Source organism: Colossoma macropomum, unplaced genomic scaffold, assembly GCF_904425465.1.
Source record: "Colossoma macropomum unplaced genomic scaffold, Colossoma_macropomum, whole genome shotgun sequence".
NCBI lineage: Eukaryota > Metazoa > Chordata > Actinopteri > Characiformes > Serrasalmidae > Colossoma > Colossoma macropomum.
Window position 1 is genome coordinate 41044284 of NW_023494789.1, and position 24268 is coordinate 41068551.

General features: G+C 38.6%; 1 protein-coding gene across 1 annotated transcript in view; it reads right to left on the reverse strand.

Annotated features, from left to right (window-relative positions):
* Window positions 1-21338, reverse strand: part of mst1ra (macrophage stimulating 1 receptor a) — a 35180-nt gene extending 13842 nt beyond the window's left edge. The window contains exons 1-7 of the mRNA XM_036571334.1: window positions 21085-21338; window positions 17108-18375; window positions 8214-8387; window positions 7992-8117; window positions 5912-6082; window positions 2722-2882; window positions 587-722 (exon numbers count right to left, since the gene is read on the reverse strand). Coding sequence (XP_036427227.1) covers window positions 587-722; window positions 2722-2882; window positions 5912-6082; window positions 7992-8117; window positions 8214-8387; window positions 17108-18295 — 1956 coding nt within the window. The 5' untranslated portion in view covers window positions 18296-18375; window positions 21085-21338. The remainder of the gene's footprint in view (window positions 1-586; window positions 723-2721; window positions 2883-5911; window positions 6083-7991; window positions 8118-8213; window positions 8388-17107; window positions 18376-21084) is intronic.
* Window positions 21339-24268: the final 2930 nt, after the last annotated feature.

Sequence of the window (24268 nt, forward strand, 5' to 3'; positions counted from 1 at the left end):
AATGGACTCTATAAATAATGCATTTGTATATATTTCACTTAATATTATCTCTAACGATGCCTTGAGTTTAAATATATCACAACATAATCCTTGCAAATATCTAAAATCTCAATATTGAATTTTTAAATAGTTTTTTACTGTGGGAACGCAGTTTGAACTTATTTGGTACAGTAGTCCATATACTGTACTTAAAACTTTAAAAATTTAAAACCATTTGTCGTAATAATGGCATTTTTATCAACCATTACATCTCCTGGTCAGTATGTGTTCAAGAGTTAAGTTTCTGTTACCACATGTAAACACTCTGATTGGTCACTCAGTTCATTTGCATAAAGTCCATACAGAATGAGAAAGCAGAGAGAGAATGTGCATCAGCAGATTGATCTATATTTGTCTTCTTTCACCTCATTATCGCACATTATAACATGTTCTGTTTTTTATTTAAAAAAAAGGCAAAACATTCTGCATGGCGTCATCGTTCATGTCATGTATATGCCGCTTAAAATTTCAGCAACCCAACTTAAAATGTCCCGCATCCCTGTTTGTATAGCACTTTTCAGCTTTTCAGAAGAAGAGGAGCTCTTACCACGAAGCTGAAGCCTGATATGTTTGCTTTTCCAGAGATGGAATAACTGCGCTCTACTGCTCCCTCCTCCACACCCACACCGATCTCCACATTTTGCTCCAAATCCGAGGCCTGAGGAAGGATACTGCATACCAGCCTGAGAGGAGAGACAGGTCATGAGTTTATTGTGGTTGTGTGTGTGTGTGCTTGTTTTTGTATGCTTTCAGGACATATAAATGGACAGAGAAAAACAGTGCCTTTACCAAAGCTTTGTTTTTTTACAACTGCAAAACAACATAATTTCTTTTTGGTTACTGTGGCAAAGGTTAGGTTTAGGTTTATAAAAATCTTATTACATATACACACTTATATACAAAAGATTAAGGCACCTAAGGAAAATAGGTTCATAAAGCTATTTATCTGGTCAATAAATATCTCCTCATGGCAGCCTAGCATTATTTGCAGATGCAATCCAACAACTGGTTTGGCTAATTAATACTTCATAATGTTAACCCCTTAAAATCCCAGGCTTATTATTCAGTAACTACAGGGACTTTAATGCAAACTGGCTGTTATTTTTAGGTTATAGAAGTGTGTAATAAAATCTTGGGCCCTGGCCATTTATGGGTTAAATCAGATGTGCTGGTGATGGAATTTAACAACCCTATGTGATGACCATCATCGTCCAGGAGAAACTTCATTATTCAAACTAGCTCACAGGATATAATTTACTGGTTTGACAAGAAATTGCAAACACAGTTAACAAGCAAGATAAAAGGCTTAAAATAATGCGCTTAAGTGCCCAAGACAGTTGCACAATAATGCATAAATAATGTATAAGGCACATACAGCACTGTGCAAAAGTCTAGGCATCACTGTTTGTTAAGCCATTTATTTATTTAGCAAAAAACACTAACATTAGAATAAATAGAAATAAACAAATTAGTAATACACTGTGGTTTGATGTGTATGTTAGCTTGAAAAGTAAATTCTACTGATTTTCCAACACTTCTGCATAACGATCTGAGTTAAGATGTAAACAAACTCATTCAGAGTGGTTTGATGTGAAACGCCCCATTCTAGAGAGACATGCCAGAAATGTCAGAACTGTTCACAGTGGTGTTGATAGGAACCAGATGTCTGACTCTAAAAGCTCCCTCTCAGAAAGGTTTTACATGGCATGGTTATGAATATGCTGCCTGATGCCTGGAACACTGCTTAATTAAAGTTTTGCATTATTGATGTGGCCTAAAATCCAATGATGCATGCAAAAGAGTCCCCAAAGAAAATTTACTTTTTCAGATTTACCACTTTTTTACCATCAACAACATATTTAAACTCAGAATACATGTGTAGTAGATTTACTTTTTTTGAATAATAAATAAAATGCATATATTTGTAGACTTTGCAACCCCTGGTTACCATCACCACACTGTGAAGAAATCTAAATTGTTAAGTTTCTCTAAAATGCACCATTTCACAAAATCACTCTGAATGACAATATATATAAACATTTGAATTATTGAGAAATTTTGAAATATAGGTGGAATTCCCCTTTAAGCACTGGCAGTGGTCTCCTTGAGAAAGTCCAGTGCTTATACATACCCTTCAATATCTAGTTTATCTAATCCTTAAATTATTCTCAAATGAAATCAGGTGTGCTGCTGATGGAGTTTAACAAATCCATATAATGGCTGGAGTGAGAAGCCTGTGTCTTCTAACCGACATATTAATAACGATTTCAAAAAATGATAACACATTGCTTATATCACATGCTGAAGTTAGCCGTCATCAAACATTACTGCATGTGCCACGACAATGACCATTAATATGAACCCCGCACTATTATGTCACTGGACTTAATCTATCATGGCAACTCATGACAGTATATGACATCTCTCATGACACGTTTATGGCATGCTTATGATGATGATATATAGCAGCAAGTGCTACCAACAAAATAATCTTATGACATTTTAATGTGTTTATGTTTATTTATATTCATTTTATTGTTACATAATGTTTTTACCCAAAAAACAACTTACTGCTGAGAATAAAAACAACTTTCAGAGTCCAAGACTTCTGCACAGGACTGTATGTATGACATCATATCCTGATATCATAAACAAACGTGTTTGTGTGTGTGCACTACTCACTGGTTACTGTTACTCTTCTTTGGTATTATGGAGCAGCTGGTCTCTCCGACTCTAACTTGGTGAGTAGCTGGAGTGATGGCAGGTTTTGTAGGAGACTGGAGGTCCCAGCCACACAGCGTAAGCTCGGTCTCACCATCAGGGGGCGCCGTCTTTGGGAAAAACTGAAAAATCACAGAAGAAACCTATTAAAGCTGCAACAAGAGATTTTAGCACGACCATGTTGTGGCCATGACGCTGAAACACACCAGACATGTCAGGCAGACGACACGTCCACCATCAATAGACGCTGCTGATCCACGACTGACAGACAGTCCAGCAGTGCTCAATGTCTCTGACCGACAATGAGTCCTACTGAACTCATCTTACCACTCCTTCTACTACTAGTAAACCCAGACCGACACCATACAAATCCATAGAAGGCAGCTTAACCCCTTAAAGTCCCAGGCTTATTACATGCTAGGGCTTATTATTTAGTAACTACAGGCACTTCAACGCAAACAGGTTGAGCTATTCTTAGGTTATAGGCGACTTTGTGCTCGACGATGGCCCCTTGACCATGTAAGGGGGTAAAACTGTACACACAGATACGCAGGTGGTCTAAAGCTTTTAAGATAAACAGACAAACACATTGGATGATTTTCAGAAGAGAGCCTCAGCAGTGTGGATAGTTTATTTACAGTAAAAATGTCAGGAGGATTCTCTGTAAAATGTTTTGTTGTATAATACTGGGTATGACTGGACTTCAACAATGAGACGTTCAGCATCTGTGGATCCCAAAACAGTAACAAAAAACCTGGCTTTTAGTAAAAGCTGGGAATTTTTTTATATTGATGGAATTTTCTGTTAACTGTTACTACCACTACTCTTTTTATATTGTAATACTCTTATTATTGTAACTGTTCTGTGTTGTGTGACTGCTACTGGCTGCTAAATGGCTTTCGGCAACAATAATGTATGTATGTATGTATGTATGTATCTATCTATCTATCTATCTATCTATCTATCTATCTATTTGCTGCTGCTGGCAGTGGTGGTAGAATTTCCCATCGCTCCACCTACTGAAAACAATAAAATATAACATCTGACTCTGAGTTTATTCAAATTTATAACATTTCAAAAAAGTCAATTTCATTTGCTGAGTTTTTCACGATTTGCCCTTTAAGACATTTGGTTTAACTATATTTTTGCCTTCTAAACTGTTTTTGCAGTTTTTAAACTGGAATTAGAAACTCTTACTTACTTTGTGTCTCAATGGAATATACGTACTCTAGCTGTATCTATTGAATTGCCATACCTTTAACAATAAATTATAAGTTATAATCAATATATAATCAGCCAATGACACCATCCAGATTCTTCACATCATTTTAGTGTCACTGTTGTAGGTTACTGTGCACAGTTGTTCCTCGTCTCCAAAGGGTTCTCATTTATTACTTGGTTTGAGAACAGGGCGGGTGCCTGTCTGGATATCAGTATCAGTACTGCAGAAAATGCTGGATCGGATATCAGAGGAAAAAAAACAACAACTATCCAATTCTGTAACAAGTCTAACCTGCCTGTAGCAAAAGATCATATGTCACCTGAAGCCTAACATTTTTTTCTAAGGGTCCACATCTTAGAAAGCCAAGTTGTCCTCATTTTCTAGAAGTATGTTTTATAGCTGGAGCAGGCGATTCTGTAGAAACCAGGAAGAGCAATCTATTTTTTGAACTGAAAAAATCCCACCCCCTACTTCCAGACATCCTTCCAAAGCCACTCCCACAAAACAACGAACGTTCATGGCCTGCGAACATATACACACACAGATTACACACAAGATAAACACAGCTAGCTAGCATACACCTACAGCTTAGTTAGCACTGGACTAATACATAATGTAGCTACACAAGTAGCTAGCTATGTTGGCTACATAATTCAGGAAAATAACAAATTCCCCATAAACTAAACAAACCACATAATTACCTGTCCAACAGAAAAACAGCTTTACAGGCCTTTTAACTCCTTCAGGTTTCACCACCTTTTGAAAACCCACCGATGATCCCTCTGGTTTGACCTGCATATCCAACCTCTTTTTGTTCAAAGCCTTTTCTACCTCTGTCTCTACAGCAGTGCAAGCTGTTGTAGGTACCTGTGTAACTTCCTCTGTCATTATTGTGAACCTAGCTCACTACCTTTTAAAAGCTATGTGATTGTATGAGTCGTAATGTTGGCTAACGATAGCTTCTAGTAGAGTAGTAGTGTGATGAGCAGTTTTGCACGGTGCTTTTAGATGCCCGTCTTAAGTGAAGTGCTTCAATTAAAATCCCAGTCATATCATTATTCAGTAACAATATGAACTGCAATGCAAACTGGTTGAATTATTCTTAGGTTATAGGATTGTTCAACAGAAATTTAAGGGGTTGAAAGAATGAAAGCTCAGTGGCACCCTTTAGAGGGCAGCAGTGAGTAATGTTTGTTTGGCTGATGTTAATAACACCTTTAGAGGGCGACGGTGAGTAATGGTGGTGACTAATGTTTGTTTATTTTATGTAAATAACACCTTCAAAGGACGGCAGTGAGTAATGTTTGTTTATTTGAGTTCAAACTGTTTCTGTTGTCAGTTCAGAGCGACTGTATATTAACAGCAAGATAGCCAGTCAGTTAATTAGGCCACTTTAGGCCTGTCCTTTAGCAGTTGTATACACTGAACAATAAAAGACAATTACATTTATTACAGTTATTTATATCATCAGCTAAAACGTCATGATCGTGACAGGCCGAGCTATAGAGTAAGTGTTTCCAATAAAGCGGCTGCTGAGAGCGAATGGAAAATGTGAGCACGTGTCTTACAGAATCAGCAGGTATGTTCTATAAATGTACTAATCCCTGATTACGGTTTTAATACAATTATCCATGTCAATCAGCAACACAAACAGACTCCAATGCTCTCTCCCTTTCTCCTCAAGCATGAGTTTGATCATTTATTTTAGCCTTCATGGTATCTGCATCTTTATCAGTGTCGTCTGAGGGACACTTCCAAAGGAGCAGTGAGTCTAGTGACCGCACAATTATACTAACATGACTAAATCAAGGACCTGCTTGTTTAGACATGTTTTCACAAACACAAACCGACGCTGCAAACACACTGACACATCACAGTTTAGTGAGCGCAGCAAAATGCGAAGTTGGTAAGCAGGGACGTATGTATTACCTGGGTGATGGAGGGAGGGCAGGTGCGGTTCGTCCACTGTCCCTGGCACTCGGCCAGTCGAGAACAGCCCCCCTCGCACCAACCACAGCCCATAAACCATGGAGCCCTCAGACACTCTGAACAAGTCAGGAAATGAGCACATCCTGGACCTCTAGCAGACACGCTGACCACCTGAACACAGAGAGTAAGAGAAAGAGCGTAAGAGACGCTGCTATATGTGCACAGGACAAGAAGAGCAGTATAATAAAATGTTGTTCTGTCTGATGGAAGCAAGTTGAAGATATCTAGTAAGGAACCTGAAGAGGAAGAAGATAAATAGAGATGAAAAGAGAAAAAAAAAGAATATATCCCTGCTGTCGGAACAAAACCTCGTATCTCCAAAATGGTAACTTTAGAGGAGAAGGAAAAAACATACTTTACTTTTAATGTAAGTCAATGGAACCAGACTTTTTTCCACTTTTTTCCAATTTTTTAATATAAAGGGCAAGAAATTTTCAAATTATGTCAAAACCTGAAAAACGGGGCTCCCGAGTGGCGCAACCGTCTAAGCGTTGGCCCTATCATCAGGAGATCCAATGACGTTGCGTGAGCGTCAGTTCGAAAAAATGCAGTGGCTGGCTTCACAGGTCTCGGAGGAAGCCTGTGCTAGCCTTCACCCTCCTAGTGTTGGTAGTATCGTGTGATTGGGGGAGTCCTAACTAGCGGGTGGAATTGAAGATGACTAAGTTTTGTTCCGACAGCACCAATATACAAAGGGCAAATGGTTGCAGGAGTGGGCCACAGAAACAGAGAGAGAGAGAGAGAGAGAGAGAGAGAGAGAGAGAGAGAGAGAGAGATAGAGAGAGAGAGAATACTTCAGATCCAGCAGACTAATAAAGGTTGTCTTAAACTTTCGTAGACAATAAGGCAGCAAATTTCGTAATCAACTGTAAACATATCGTCACTGTGCAAAAAAGTATCTAAATTTTATGGATTTTTATTTTTGTACATCATTTGAGCACAGCAGCCGTCCTGTACATCGTGTAAAAAGTTCTTGATGAACAGACCAACAGAAGTGCTCCAAAATTGCTTGACACAAAGCCTCTTTACATTAACTTACATTACATTTACATTACATAAAGTTACCATTTTTGCAAGGTAAGTGTAGTTTAACCCCTTAAATCCCAGGCTTATTACATACTAAGGCTTATAATTCAGTAACTACAGGCACTTCAGTACAAACTAGTTGACATATTCTTAGGTTATAGAAGTGTGTAATAAAACTTTGGGCCTGCCGGAAGGCCCTGACCATTCAAATGGCTAATTATTTTGCCACAATTCCTGCTTGTAAGCTAGTCGAATTATATTTAGTCTATACAAACAGGCAACAGAAGTAAAAACCTGAACACATGAGTGGTTTAGTGATAGGAGAGGCGATTCCTCACCTAGAAGGTTGTGGGTTCAAATCCCAAGACTGACCAGATATACCTTGTTTTTCTCCTTGGCAAAGCACTTAGCTGCTCCCAGAGCATGGTTAGGTAACAAAATGGCCAGTCTCCCTTGTAGGATCGATAAAGTACAGGAATAATGGGTGCAGATGCTCACAGACAGGTGTACTGTGTCATACAATTAATATCCTACCATGCTCTGCAGCAAGAATACAAAATACTGATCAGAAGTTTGGATTAAGAGTAAAAGATCTAAGTAACTTTGACAGAGGGTACATTATTGTGACACAGGTGGCAGCAGCTTCAGTTACAAAGACTCCTCAACTGGCCAGTGTTTCGACAAGAACAGTAACTAAAGTGACATCTGCATTTCTATCTATGCAAAATAACAGGTAAATATTTAAGTAAACGAGGTTGGAAAACCAGAAGAGTAACTGATTTTGTCCTAATTTGTGCTGTGAGCATTTCAGACATTCAAATCAACGGTTCACCAAAGTTGGTACTACATTTTGTAGCACCTTGCAACTGCGATGTGTAGCAGTAAAACTGCAATTCAATATCATGCAGCCCTAAAGTGCGTATATATATAAAACCAGATCAATATGAATCAAAGGCGGAAAGAGAGAGTGAGAGATTTAGCAGAGAAATTGCACCTTGTTTCCCACGACAAAGAGTAAAGACTCCTCTGATCGATTAGCAGCAATGCGGGAAACCCTCTCCTCCTCTCCCACGAGAGAATAGTTGGCAAACACCATGGGGCTGGACCTTCTCAGGATGACCTGTATCCAACAGAGCGCACCAATCATCAAACAGAACTGTACAAAAAAATGCAATAAATTTCCGTGCCCTTCAGTGGCCAAGGATAAAGTGACCACCTGTAGAAGTCTCCCTCGTTCAGTGCCAATGTGGGCCACAGTGTCAGCACCGATGGTGGTGACCAGAATAGAGGTGAGTAGCTCTCTCATTTGTCCGCTGAAGAAGTCAGTTCTGACATGGGGCATTGCCACCATGGTGGGCACAGCTTCACACACGCGTTTATTCTCTGCCCCCTGGAAAACACAGAGAAGAGGATTCATGTTCACAACACCCCACAATGTAACAACAATAACTGCAACAACAACAACAACAATAATAATAATATTAATATGGTTAGTATAGTTTAGTGGGTAACCCCTCTGCCATCTATGCTGTAGACTGGGATTCAATCCCCCACCTGGGCGTTTACACCATACCAGTAAGAGTCCTTGGGCAAGACTCCTAACACCACTGTTGCCTACCTGTGTAAAATGATCAAATTGTAAGTCGCTCTGAATAAGAGTGTCTGCCAAATGCCGTAAATGTTATGTAGTGTAATAATAACTGATAAGGAGTATGGGACAGGGAACATAATGTAAATAAGAGGCTAGCTTCCATTCACTGTTAGCCATGGTAGCATCTTTAAGCATTTGTTTTTTAGAGCAAGCTTCAACCCATGACTAAATTCATAAATATATAGAAATATGTGAAGAGTATGTTAAGATTCTGTTGCTAGAGAATGAATTTATAAAACCATTAGTTGATAAGAAACACAGTTGTAACAGCAAACGGCCTTGGCTATTCCCTACTGTTAAAGAACTGATTAATGTACATAGCAAAACTACACTTTTCTGGTCTCCAGCATACAAATGATTCCACCAATCATGGTCCTGATGCCTACAGTCACGTGCAAAAATAAGTTATCACATCCTATAAAGGGAACAAACATAATATGGCATTTTTTTCACAAATTGTACTTCTGTTTATTTGCTGAGTTTAATATATTAGGAAAAAATAACCATTTACTCACATTTTATGTTTTACTTCTTCCCAATATAAACTTAGCACAGTACAAAAGTAAACAACAGTAATTGTGCATTAAATTGTGCATGAATTTATTCTTTGTAGAGGATGTATTTTCAACAAAACATGTAAATTGACTAGCAGCACCCAAAACTTTTGCACATGACTGCATTTGTTGAGAGCATATTGCTGCATGAGGCTAGAAGGACAGTGAGCAGAAGAGTAAAACTGCACAAGGTAAAAGCCTTGTTCCATCAATGTAATTATATATTTAAGCAGAAATGCATAGAGGAGTAAATATCAACTAGATATAAGTTAAGTTACTCTTTATTAATCCCACAACGGGGAAATGCACCTCCAGGCAGTCGTGGGCTAGAGGTTAGGGAACCGGCCTTGTGACCAGAAGGTCGCTGGTTCAATCCTCCAGTACGTGACTGAAGCACACCTAACCCCCAACTGCTCCCTGGGCATCATGGATAGGGCTGCTTACCACTCTGGGTAAGTGTGCTCACTGCCCCCTGATGTGTGTGTGCCTTTACTAGTGTGTATGTGGTGTTTCACTGCATGGATGGGTTAAAATGTGGAGGTGAAATTTCCCCATTGTGGGACTAATAAGGGTCACTTAATCTAACCCATCTGTGCTGCGCTGGGCAGTGAGCACACTTGCACACTTGCCCAGAGCAGTGGGCAGCCCTATCCACGGTGCCTGGGGAGCAGTTGGGAGTCAGGTGCTTTGCTCAAGGGCACTTCAGTCATGTCCTGTCAGCTCAGGGAGCGAACCGGCGACCTTGTAATTGGATTGTATTTAATTAGGAAATTGATTGTATGCATTATGACAGCCACAAGTCTGGTTGTTTAGACTTGATTTCACATATCACAAAAATACTGAATTCAAAATCAGCTTAGTTTCCTTATGTGGACTGTATGGACTGTATGAGTGAACGGCAGGTTTTGGAACTTTAATAGTGTTCACATACAAAATCAAACTCCTTTATATAAAAGCAGGGAGGTCAATTTGTTTTTCATGATATGGTCCCTTTAGTAAGACTGCAGGTAAATGGGTGTGTCCACCAGGCTGTGTTTCTGACCGCAAGACAGAGCACCAACTAATCACGACTGACTCATTGAAAAAGCCAACTGTAACCGGCTTCGGAGACGTAAGTCAGTGACATGCTTCACACTTCAGCTCAACTGTAGTTATTGTGACAGGATGAGCTGTCTATGAATGAGGAAGTCTGCAGACATCGACAGGCCACATGAGCCATTCCCACGCCTCTGGAGTCCTAAAGCAGCTCCATGCACACTCCTGTCCTGAGGCTGTGGGTTACAGCAGCGCTCACAGGAAGCACACTGTGTCAATAAACGTGAGCTTTTGGCAGAAAAGAAGCTGTTCTGCGTACTTACCAACGCAATCATGACATTAAGGAGTCTACTTTTAATGAATCATCTCAGGGCAAACATTTTTCAGAGCAGACGTCAGCAAAACATAAATATTGGAGGAGATTAACACTTACATGCTTTCTGTTTTCAGGACAGCAAGTCATTTTTTTAGCACTCTTGTTAATCTCCATAACATATTATGAGCTCAGCTCTGCTTTTGAATCTGAAAAGCTTATGAAGGCTTCTGCTTACATGATTGTAGTTATTTGTCAAATCAAAAAATAGAAGTGACGATGTCAAAGAGAAAAAAAGAATGAATGTGATCCAGTCCTGTAACAAACCTATCCTGAATCAGTGCTCACTCACACTGTGTGATGTAATGCCGTTAACTGAAGTTCTTCCTGTGGGGTTAATAGACTGAAGTAGTAGTTTCAGCAGAGACTTTTAGGTCATCTTAAGTGAAGTACTTGACTGCAATTTTAAAGCTTATTAGTTTTAAAACACACAAACACACACACGCAAATATATGTACATATATATCGCTTCTGTCAGGAAAAAATCTTGTATCTCCAAAATGGTAATTTTACAGGAGAAGGAAAAAACGTACTTTACTTTTAATGTAAGTCAATGGAACCAGACTTTTTTACAAGTCAGTTTGGGTCGTTTCTTTTGATCCATTAATCATGAAATTTACATGCAATGTAAAGGGTAATAGGTATTTTCAAATTATGCAAAAAACTAAAAAAAAAAACAAAAAACAGTGTATATACATACACACACACACACACACACACACACATACGCAACTGAATAAGCACTTTCAAATTTGCATTTAAATTAGACTAAAGTCCAAAATATGCTGCCATACAATACCACTATCAGCCAATACTCAAGGTTTACTGCTTTGGTATCAGAAAATAAAAAGTTGTTTTGTGCTGTCTCTATTTTAAATCTGTGACGTTGAACAGTACTATCATCATATTAGAATCTTTTTATACATTGTTAGGTTTTATATTGAAATATATTATTGAAATATAAAACTATAAAATATAAGGATATTTGATTCCAAATTTATTTAAATTTTTTTGTTTGTTTTGCTGCTATGCACATAGGATTGAGGGAAGGAATGGTTCTGGGAGGTGTGAGGTGGGTCTGAGGTGGGTATTTCATATATATATATATATATATATATATATATATATATATATATATATATATATTTTAATGAGTGGGGCTGGGTGATTTTTTAATTACAAAAACAATGTTTACCTGGCATTGAATATCATAACACTAGCTTTTCAGTACAGACTGGTGCACTATATAGTATTACACATCTAATGCTAATATAAGTGTGTAACAATACACAAAATTCAAGATCTGTTTTGATATCATACATCGTTTTCTGGATATAATTCATTTCTCAACATAGCAAAAAGAAGCAGTGCCTGAATTTGTTTCTTGTGTTCATCTGTGAATGTTTGTATGTTAATGTTCGCACCATTGCACAGCTCCCATGCGCACTAGGGGCTTATCGATGTACATACTGTACTGTGCAAAAAACTGTATTTTTAGAGCAAATAAAAACTGCCCAGATAAATAACTTTTTAAATATAATTTTCTCCCTAAAACCTTTCCTCAGTATTCTACGTTCAGGTTGGGGTTGAGATAAAGATTAATTTAAATTTGCCATATTTTGTGTGTCATAAATTATATTATAAATTATCATTCTTTAGAACTGTAATTATATACTACACAGACTGGTTTGGCTCAGATTAATAAATTTATTCTTACAAAATAAACTCCAAAAATCATAAACCGTAGAGTTTATCATTCATTTGAAAAAGCCCATCGATTTTATTCTTGACCGTGGTTTTCACAATACATGATAAATGACCCCTTACCTAATATCATACTATTGCATACCATTTTCCTTCTTAATTTGACATCATTTTATCCTAAAAAATCTTTTAATAAGCACATAGCTTGCCAATACTGTTCTACTGGTTCTTAATCTGACTTAATTCTTAATCTGATTTATACATGCACGTTGAAACTTGTTAAACAAAGCTTCCGCAATGCAATACCATACAAAACAATCCACTACAACCCTCTACCTGCAAACTGTCAACAGCTTCAGAGTGAATTCCTTCACACTAAACTGGGCACAGTATCTGCACAACACTGCTGACTAACCCTCAAACATTATTCACAGAAAAACACCTGAAAGTGTCTTATCTGGTTTCTCAATAACGTCTTTCTCCTTTGGTTCACTCGCAGTTCTTTCCACTCTAACACATTCCTCTCCTACGTGCTGTGGCTGTCGACCTCTGCTTTAGCAGACTGCAGGAAATGTCAGAAGCCACACTAAGCCAGTTTTAAGTCTGTAAAACACTGATAACTTGTGTGCTTTAAAAGTAACTGTCTACTTGAATTGAGCACAAAGTCATTCCAGCTTTCCAGACTTCAATAGCAAGGCTGGGCTCTTATAAAGCAGTGACTGTGCAATGCCATTCCACACCTTGATCCTGAACAAACATAAAAAAAAAAACATATGAGTCACTTCCTGATATGGCCTATTTTAGACAAGACACTACTCTGCAGTCTCCTCAGTTCCTGTTCAAGGCACACTAAACTAGAGAACAGGCTGAAGCCCATGTGTCAAACACAATCCTATCTGGCCTGCAAAAGTATTTTATTTTTCTATGGATATTAGCTTGTTTCACAGTGCACTGCACAACAGTCCCCAGCATGCACTGCAAAGCAGTGTGCTCTGACTCTCCTACCCTGACAACAATCTATCTGTGTACACATCAGTTCTACACATCAGTTCTACACAGTTCCACACCAGTCATATCAGCAGTCATATCACCAAACAACTGCAGTTCAGCCAGTTTAAACACTTACTGCCAGCTCAGCAGCTCAGAAACTGAGCCCAGATATTAATGAACTTGCTGCAAAGAAAGGACGCCAGGTGTCTAGTTCAAGCAAACAGGTAGGTTTAAAAGACTGAGCTTCTGGGGACATTTACATTTTGAATATTACGAGTATTCATGTAATATTTCAAGGTTTACTACTAGTGCCTATATTTGACCGTTGATGTTTTTGCATATTTTGAATAAACAATGGCCAGTTTGGGTTATAGAAAAATGTTAATTAAAAATAAAGTATAAACAGCAGCATTCTCTGGCGCATGGATTTATTGAGACTTTTTGATATAGCCCTTTAAGTGGTTGAGTTTGACCCCCCTGGTCTAATGGGTCCAGTCATACAAAACACAAATATATTACAACAATTTACATAACACAAATATATTAGTCTCTCTGAAAATTGATTATGTGAAAATGCCTTCATTTCAGTCACACAGTTATCTAAACAATATTTCCAACTGCATTTTACTGATTTATGAAATGTATGAAATATATGAAATTCAATATGAAGATATTTATGATAATATGTCAGTATCAGATGGTTTGAGAGTCAGCATTAATAAAGCTAATCAACTTATACCTCCTGAGTGCTACTATATATTTATATATTTCATAGATGTTATACTTATTATGTTATACCTATTATTGCACATTTGCACTGTCTGTTTTGCACTATTGCTACTATTTGCACTTCTGGTAGATGTTAACTGTATTTCGTTGCCTTGTACTGAGCAATTATAATAAAGTTGATTCTATCTATCTATCTATCTATCTATCTATCTATCTATCTATCTATCTATCTAAAAGAATGTCTTACAAACCTGACACAGCTTGTTTAGGGACTCTTATGCAGTATTGTAAGTGCTAACCAGACAGAAACCAAAGTTCCAAAAAGGAAGTGATTTATGTATTCTGAACAGTTTTTACGAAACAATCTGAAGCATAATCTCCTGGGGCCAAACTCATGAAAACATCTGGGGACAACCATGAGAGATTTTGTGCTAAATGTTGATGGGAATGTATACTTATTGTGTATTTATAGTGGAGTGGATATAGTGTATTGCGTATTCACGCTGAGGGTGAAATTCTTAAACTAGTCTGATGCCTCGTGAAAGGTAGGGGAATGATGGTGCACTCGTCAACATTGTTCAACAGACAGCAAGCCTGTTGTGAGCCCATGGATGTAACATACAGCTGAAAAGTCCCCCAGAAAACTCCAGTTGAGCATACATGATGCATACTATGTGTGCTGAGAACACATTACGTGCAGTAAAAATAAACATTACTCCTTACAAGGAAAAACAGTTCCATTGACTAACGATGGTGTTTCACTAGCTAGCCTGTTTTGCTTTTGTTACTGCTTGTTGTTAAAAGAGCAGAATAAATATATAGGAGTCTGGGGGTGTGTTTTAGAGGGGTGAGTACCTCTAAAATAGCCAATAATCAATGTAAATTTAACAAACAGTCCCCAGAGATGACTCTCCTGAAACTAAGTTTGGATGATAATGTGAATTTAAACAATTATCACCTGCAGAATTATCGTGATAATATCATCACGATCCAAAATCAGTTATAAAGTACTGCAGTATTTTGGAAATTTGAACAAGAAGCTGGCGAATGAGAAACTGACTTAAGCCTCGCGACTTTTTAGTGTTTGACAGTTCCTTGTTGCAGATTAAATGTATCAGAAGACCAGCTGGAGTGATTATAGATGCGAATAAGTCCATTCATCTCCAAATTATAGATTTTCGTCTTAAATCTTTCACTTTTCCTTTTCGTTAACTACTAGCTAGGCGAGACTGTTGTCTGTGTTGCTATGGTGAGCAGCAGTCTGTGCTGATCTTCAGGGTTAAAGGGTGAATTAGCAGTTATACATTAATTCCAGCATTTAAGACCATTCATTGTTAAACTGTGCTGAACGATCAGCAGAGCTTTATTTTACTGCAAAGAGGATTATTTTATTTTTACCTAAAAATCTAATTCTGTGTGGAGCCACAACAGAACAGAAGCCTTCCTAAAGTCTTTCATCAAAGGACTTAAATTTAGATTCAATACTAGTTTAGTACATTTTTATTTGACAAGCATTTGAATGCTGTCATGACAGTGTTTGACAGAATGAAAACAGCCAGCTTTGCATGAAGGAAACTGTATTTTGCCAAATGCCCTCTTTCTACTTCATCATATTTAAAGAATAATACTTGTTTTTGAAACAGTCTTATATGTGTTTCACATATCTTTGCATTTGCTTCGATTAACCTTACTGTTGCTGTTTTATTCTTAGATCCTGGTGATGATCAGCATGCTTTGAGGAACTGTCACTCTTGTTTTTGTCACTCTGTAAATTTTGTAAATTTAACAAATAGTCCCCAGAGATGACTCTCCTGAAACTAAGTTTGGATGATAATGTGAATTTAAACAATTATCACCTGCAGAATTATCGTGATAATATCATCATGATCCAAAATCAGTTATAAAGTACTGCAGTATTTTATAATAGCACATTGTATTTTGTTATTGAAAATGTATGTTTTTAATTATCACAATCAAATATAATATCTGTTGCCAGAACAGACTCTGTGTTGAGCTGCTAGTGAGCAACGAGGGGTGAAAGGGGAGGAGTGAGAACCCCCTGCTGTGAAAACAATTCACACTTCACAAAGACGGCCATGCTGAGATAAAATGTACAGCTACAGCGTTGTTGATATCAAAAAATCATGTACAACTGAAACAATAAAAGTGTCATTTAAAAACAATAAAACACTCTTGACTTGCTTGCTTATCTACAAAAATGAAAATACACACTGTACAGAACTGAAACAGGTCCAGCTTCTTGTCAAAAAAGTACAGATTTTACAGTAATTTTCTGTTGTTTGAGAAGCATGTTGGGAAAGTGGCTGGTACTTTGTGCAGTCTTGAGTAGCCTGCTCTAAATATTGTAGTGAGTGGTGGAGCTTCTTAGCATTACTTACAGCTTTGTTGGTTTTTCATAGGCGTTTTAGTAATTTTATTATTATTAAGTTTATTATTATTATTATTATTACAATTATTATTATTGTTATATCTTTTTTTAACAGGTTATTTCTATTACAAACATACATTTGAATGCATTTTACTCATTTTGTGTTCCAACCATCCTGGCTCTTGTGTTTCAGTAAACTACTACCTGTAATAATGCCATTAATAGATATTTGGTTGTGGGTGCCATTACAGCAGATATAAGCTGTACAATTTACACTAAAATTGTACAACATTGCTTCCAATTTTGTAAATCAAACATATTTTAATTATACAAATCGCTGCTGTCTGAACAAAACCTTGAATCTCAAAAGTGATAATTTTACAGGAGGAACAAAAACATACTTTACTTTTAATGTAAGTCAATGGAACCTGAATTTTTTCCAAGTCTTTTTGGGTCCTTTCTTTTGGTTTATTCATTGTGAAATTTACACACAGTGTAAAGGGCAACAGGCATTTTCAAACTATGTCACAAACCGAAAAACGTTGGACAAAAATGGAGATACTAGGTTTTGTTCCGACATCAGCAAAATATATTCCATCAGTGTAACTGAAGAAAAAATACACACTGAGTTACCTCCAAAACATTTATGTCTACTGTGAAAAGGGGTTAAGAGCTCCAGTATTACCTCATGAGGACAGCTCTCACAGGGCTGAAAGTGACACAATCCTCGGGAGAGTCGTCCTGATCTGGGCAAGCAGCAGGCATCCACACCTTGCTTAATGAATAAGTTCACGTTATCCATGGGAAACGCACAGAGGGCAGACTTGCTAGTAGGATTCCCTGCATCATCTGTAATAGCAAACACCACGAACAGAACTCCACTCTTATTATTCATGCCTAGCTCATGTGCCAGTTCCTCTTCTACTATGCTGAAATGGGCTGCCTGGGCTGCGTTGTAGATGATGTTCTCGGTGCTTCTCTTCTTTCGTTTGGGCCTGAAATGGCATTCCAATATGATCTCCCGGTACATCCAGGCCTCACTGTCTCTAGTCGGGAGCCGCCCCAGATGAGTCTGGAGCCTGGACGTTCTTTGTAGGGGGTTCTCTCTCTGGACGGAGAGGAAGTAAGTGAAGCCTAGTGTGGAGAAGGTGTAGATGTACTCGATGGGGAAAGAATCCTGGAAATCAGGAAGCACCGTAAGACCCTTGATGTGGGGGTCGAATCCATCCTCTGTGGCAAGCATGCGTCGTATTGAGATGGAACGTCGGCCATAATTAGCTGCAATTGTGCTGTTGATAGTGGCTGCTACAAAGAAGTAAGACGTCTGCCCGTCTTCCACAATGCTGACTTTCGTACCTAGAGGACTAGCGATGCAGTCAGGACAATCTGAAGGAGAATTATCTGCTTGCCTGAAGAGACATTGGGGTTCAAAAGGTGGTTCTTTCTCAAGATCGAGAAAGGTACAGATCCCGTACTGATTGCTCCCACAAATGTACAAGAACTGAAGAAAAGGTGAGGGATCCAAAAGAAGAACTTGGTTTTCCGTGTCCACTGGCGCATTCGGATCAGCCTCGATACCACAGTGGCACGTCTGACACTCCGAGCTGCCAACAGGACCAGTTCGCAACTCCCATATCTTCTCAAGACCGCTGTTCAGTGTTTCAATCACATTCTGAGACGCTACATATATCTCAGACCGGTCTGTGTTGACTTCTATATTCTGTATGGGTTTCAACGTCTGGAAATAGGGGGAAGAATAGGTAACAGTAAAATCCACAGCCTTCCGTGAAATTACAGGACAGGTTTCCAAGCTCGAGGTCACATGTATCTGGATCCAGATGCATGCTAACAATGCCTGTGCCCCGAATAGCATCTCCGTGCCTGCAGTCCTGTGTGCAGCCCGAGGAAAACAAGAGTGACAGTTCCTCAAAGCATGCTGATCATCACCAGGATCTAAGAATAAAACAGCAATAGTAAGGTTAATCGAAGCAAATGCAAAGATATGTGAAACACATATAAGACTGTTTCAAAAACAAGTATTATTCTTTAAATATGATGAAGTAGAAAGAGGGCATTTGGCAAAATACAGTTTCCTTCATGCAAAGCTGGCTGTTTTCATTCTGTCAAACACTGTCATGACAGCATTCAAATGCTTGTCAAATAAAAATGTACTAAACTAGTATTGAATCTAAATTTAAGTCCTTTGATGAAAGACTTTACGAAGGCTTCTGTTCTGTTGCGGCTCCACACAGAATTAGATTTTTAGGTAAAAATAAAATAATCCTCTTTGCAGTAAAATAAAGCTCTGCTGATCGTTCAGCACAGTTTAACAATAAATGGTCTTAAACGCTGGAATTAATGTATAACTGCTAATTCACCCTTTAACCCTGAAGATCAGCACAGACTGCTGCTCACCATAGCAACACAGACAACAGTCTCGCCCAGCTAGTAGCTAACGAAAAGGAAAAGTGAAAGATTTAAGACGAAAATCGATAATTTGGAGATGAATGGACTTATTCGCATCTATAATCACTCCAGCTGGTCTTCTGATACATTTAATCTGCAACAAGGAACTGTCAAACACTAAAAAGTCACGAGGCTTAAGTCAGTTTCTCATTCGCCAGCTTCTTGTTCAAATTTTCCACCTTAAATGGTACCTTAGGCGCCAAAATGTAAAAGGTGGAGTGGGAAAATTCGAACAAGTAGCTGAATAGAATAGTTACAAGAAACTATTCTACTTTTGCGGAAAAGTTTCCTGCCGGAGATGTGAGAAAAGTGACTATAGCTCAGTTAAAGCTTAAAGCAGAGCAGAGTAAGTCTGGATTTTTGTTTATATTTTAATTTTTAGCCTATACTAGCACATATTGAGACATATGTGCAGCCAAGATGGTAAAATGTACATGAAATATTGTGGCTCCCAAGGTGGTTTGATATTTGTTGAAAGGACAAAATGGCTCTTCTTAAAATTTGGGTTGCCGATCCCTGGCATAGAGATATGTGTTGATGCAAAGTTGTTTTAGAAGCATAATACTTTATGTTCTCTCAACTGTATCTCAAGAGCTTTAACTAAAAAAACAGAAAATAGAAAAAAAGTCATTTCATTTTGGAGCACCTAATATTTCAAATATTTCAGTTGCTATTTTTTGCGCTGGCTAGGAAGAACACATGCTTGATTCCAGATTTACCTCTGAATTTAATGTAAAGAAGCACTGAATTGGATGATAACTACAAATATTACTCATAGAGAAGTTTGGAAACGATTAAACAAAAACACTGACTGACATATATAAAATCTCTACTTTTGCAAATAATGTTACTGTTTCCATTTTAATATTGGTGCTTTTGTCAAACAAATGCCCAGATAATTAGCTTTTTAAATTAAACTCCCTCAGGTTTCAGGTGCCCAAGACCTTTGCCAGAAACTGTATACACCACACATAACAATAATTTGATAATAATTTGATAATATAATAATACGTTGAATATTTTCTGAGATTCAGAAAATACTTGTCAGGCCTACATGACTCACCAGCTAATTTAATGCATGTTATAAAATATTACTAGAGTACATACAACAGTTCCTCAAAACAGAGTTTCATTTTAAACACCAAAGCACAGAATGAGGAACGAGAAACTGAAAATGGTTAATTGGGTCGCGACAGAAACCAGATGTCTGAGGAGTTCGATACCTCACTTCACACAAAGTTATTACATGTAATAGTTATGAATATGTGCAATTGAGACATTGTTTTACGAGAGTTTTGAGAGAGTTTTAGACTAAAATACACTCATGGCGGAGAGCTGAGGCCCAAAGAAAACTAATTTTTACAGGTTTATCATTATTTTACCATTATCAACATAACATGCATGTTCACTGGTAGTTTTGGATAGTAAATAAAATGGCTACATTTGTGTTGTAGACATCACGACACCTGGTTCCTATCACCACCGCTGTGAAAAATCCATAGGTTTCTCTAAAACGAATAATTTTGTGAAAGTCCACTCTGAATGACTGTTTACATCTCAACCACTGAATCATGCAGAAATTTCAGTGGAGTTCCCCTTTCAGGTAGGTTCATGCCAGCGGGTGATAATTCAGCACCAGTGACGTACTATGACTGGGCTATGAGTGAGTGTAGCTTTTTCCTACATAGAAACTAGATTATGTAACTTTATTTGGCTTAACTGTAAGCATGACACAAACGCAACGTGATTTTATGAGGATAACTAGAATAATGGGAAATAATATGTAATAATCACACAAAACAACTGAGAGGAACTGGGCTGGTATCTTGTGTGCCAGACCAAATGTGATAAATCGATGTATATTTTTCCACTAATGGATCTGAGGACGTTTTCATTACTAGACTTGAGTGGCTGCACTTCCTGTAATCACAGCCCAGCTATTACATCAGGACTAAAACAGCTCTGCAGATGTCTAACGTAGAAGGATTATAGGAGTCCACAGTATTAATAAGCAGCCCACACCGGACATTAGCCTGACAGACAGACAGAATCAGGCCTACCTGGACAGGTTAGTGCGAGCCTAGTTTGAAACGACAGTAAAGAGCTGCTGGCTGGTTTGTGTCTTTCGTGTCTTCGTCAGAAACGTTAACAACCACGCCTTTAACAGGAGCGAACAGACAGATAAGTAAACTTTACCTGAGGAACACCTCCGTCAGCAGCACTGCACAGACAGACAGACAGACAGACTCTGGTTCAGTTACGTTGACTTTCCAGAGCCAAATTCCACATTCACCCCCCCTAAAAAGGGAGACAGAAGTCCTTTTATGGAGTAAAAGTCGCCAAAAGCCCCTCAAAAACTCTTAGCGCTGTGGCTTCGCTGGTTCTCACACGGAGCCTCTGCGTTTCTCTCAGCCACTCCGAGCTCGCGCCCGGTCCACGCCTTGACTGAGCTTCACAAGGAAGTAAAAGAGCAGATTTCACAATCTCACCTCCAGCCTGGAGTCCTGCGCTGAGCGAGGTGCACTGGTTTACAAGCAGGATGAGCCTTTAGTGAGGAAAGCCGAGCTTTATTAGCCCACTCACCACAGGATGGCCCGGAGCTGATGGCTTCACCACAGCAGTGTTTTCCTGAAAGCGAGAACGGAGTATGGTCTCTGAAAGACACTTGCAGCTCCTCAGGAGAAAAAACAGAGCAATTACCGCGCCGGGGATGCGTTTACACTGGTCAGCCTTACATTCCACATACTGATAGTGAAAAGGGAGTGTACGGAGCCCTGCTGGTGACATCCTGTATAAATAAAAACAACTTTGTACGACGTGGGAACGAGATAATTGAGTCATGCCATGACTTAGTAAGGCGCAGAAATACGGAGCCCCTATGGTACGGAGCCCCGCTGGTGACATCCTATATAAATGAAAATAATGCGTGGCCACGACTTAGTAAGGTGTGGGAATGAGATGATTAAGTCGTGGCCACGACTTAGTTAAGCATGGGAACGAGATCCTAATGCGTGGGCCTGACTTTGTACGACGTGGGAACGAGATAATTGAGTCGTGCCATGTCTTAGTAAGGCGCAGAAATACGGAGCCCCTACGGTACGGAGCCCTGCTGGTGACATCCTATATAAATGAAAATAATGCGTGGGAATGAGATGATTAAGTCGTGGCCACGACTTAGTAAAGCGTGGGAATGAGATCCTAATGCATGGGCATGACTCGGTAAGCCATGATCTCATTCCCACGCCGTACTAAGTCAAGGCCGCGACTTCATTATCTCGTTCCCACTCCTTACTAAGTCGTGGCCACGCATTAGGATCTCATTCCCACGCTTTACTAAGTCGTGGCCACGCATTATTTTTATTTATACAGGATGTCACCAGTGGGGCTCCATACAGAAAAGAGATCATGCCTTATTAAGCTGTGTTCAAGGCTTAATTATCTCACTCCCATGCTTTACTATGGGTACTTACACTACATACTACAATTATAGGTACATTTTTCAGTACTTGATAATTCCAGGAACAATGTGAGGAAGACGCTTCACTGATGTACTCAAAGGACAAACACAACGGCATTATCTGTACTGCAGCTATGCATATTTTAATAGCTATAATGTCTATAATTTGAAACAGGCCCTCCTTACCTCAAAGTAATTCCAGCACAAGGTGGTGATTGACAAAGTCTGATATAGTTAGAGCACAGACGCAAATTACACCACTTAGGCAGAGGAAAAAACTACTGTAGTCCTGGCCTAGACATGTACGGGAAGCCTCCGGAACCTACTCATATGAAAAATGTTATTATTGATAATGAAACCAAAAGTGGCATCACAAAGATGATGAATGAGTGCAGAGAGGCATTTTGTCTGCCAACACTGTGACCCACTGAGCCTCACCAAGGCCAGCAGTAGTTCGATGTAAAGCTTAATGAAGCTTGCTAAACAATCACCGAGGAGAGTGATGGGGATTGGTGAAGCATCTCAGAGCGAGAGATGTGGTCAGTTGTTAACACCAACTCTGTTTCTGCAGACTTTAGCTCTAACCATAATCGACCCCACCTGATCCATCCAGGAGTGTTTAACCTCTTACAATCAGGCTTATTACATACTAAGGCTTATTATTCAGTAACTACAGGGACTTCAATGCAAACTGGCTGAGCTATTCTTAGGTTATAGAAATGTGTAATAAACCTGACCTTATATCCTTATAAGGATCCTGGCCTTATAAGGGGTTAATTAGCTGAAGTGTGTTGCAGGTGACGGGAGGTGAAACCTGCAAAAAGGCAGATCTCCAGGAGGACATTGGTGACCACTGGGTTACAGACTCAGAAGGCAAATGTAAATACATACTTCTTTATTAGTCTTTAATTTACTTATATTGATTATCACATACACAAGAATACCAAATGCCATTGAGTATCTCATAATTAATGCTAAGTCATTCATAACTATGAGATACCTTTCAAAATTATGAGAAAATGTTCTCATTATTTTAATTAATCGGCTTAATTTTTTCCAGCAGTTTTCCTGTATGCACTATATGTCTAAAAGTTTGTGGACGCCTGCTCATCCAGCGTTTCTTCTTAAATGAAGGGTATTAAAAGTGAGTTTGTCCCTCTTTGCTGCAGTAACAGCCTCTACTCTTCTGGGAATGCTTTACACTAGATATTGGAACATTGCTGTGAGGATTTGATTGCATTCAGACAAGAGCATTAGTGAGGTCAGGTACTGATGTTGGATGATTAATACTGGAACTCCAGATCATCGCAAAGGTTTTGGATGGTGCTCCATCTCTCCAAATAAGTGATCCACAGCCCAATGACAATGGTGACCTTAGGCTTATATACGGCTGCTCCAGAGTGTCCCATTCTATTGGGTGCACAGAAGAGGGTGCACCTCAGAGTAACTGAATTCACAAGTTCACCAATTAAATTAAACCAAAAACTATAAATATATATATTGGATATATATGTGGATTAAACGATGAATATTTCACACACAGACACAGTATTGAGGCACAGTCCTAGATACATCATGGAGCAATTAATGCTTAGTCTTATATCTGCGCTGTTGCACTCTCTCTTTCCAGTCCATCTCACTCTCCAAATACTCCAGCATGTGTCAGTCTTTAGATTGAGGTCAGTGAGCTCTCTCAGGTGACTGCTGCACTTTACAGAGTTAATACAACACCGTCTGTAAAAAGGTGATGGTGCACCATAATAATAACTAATATCTAATATCTAACTAGCTAATATTATTAAGCCATATGTTTAATGTCAATATTAATGATTTAGTACCATATATATTTGATCAAAAAATATAGGAATGCAGTGGTCAGACCATTTTGTTTAAAGTTGATTATGTTTCATAATTTCATAAATT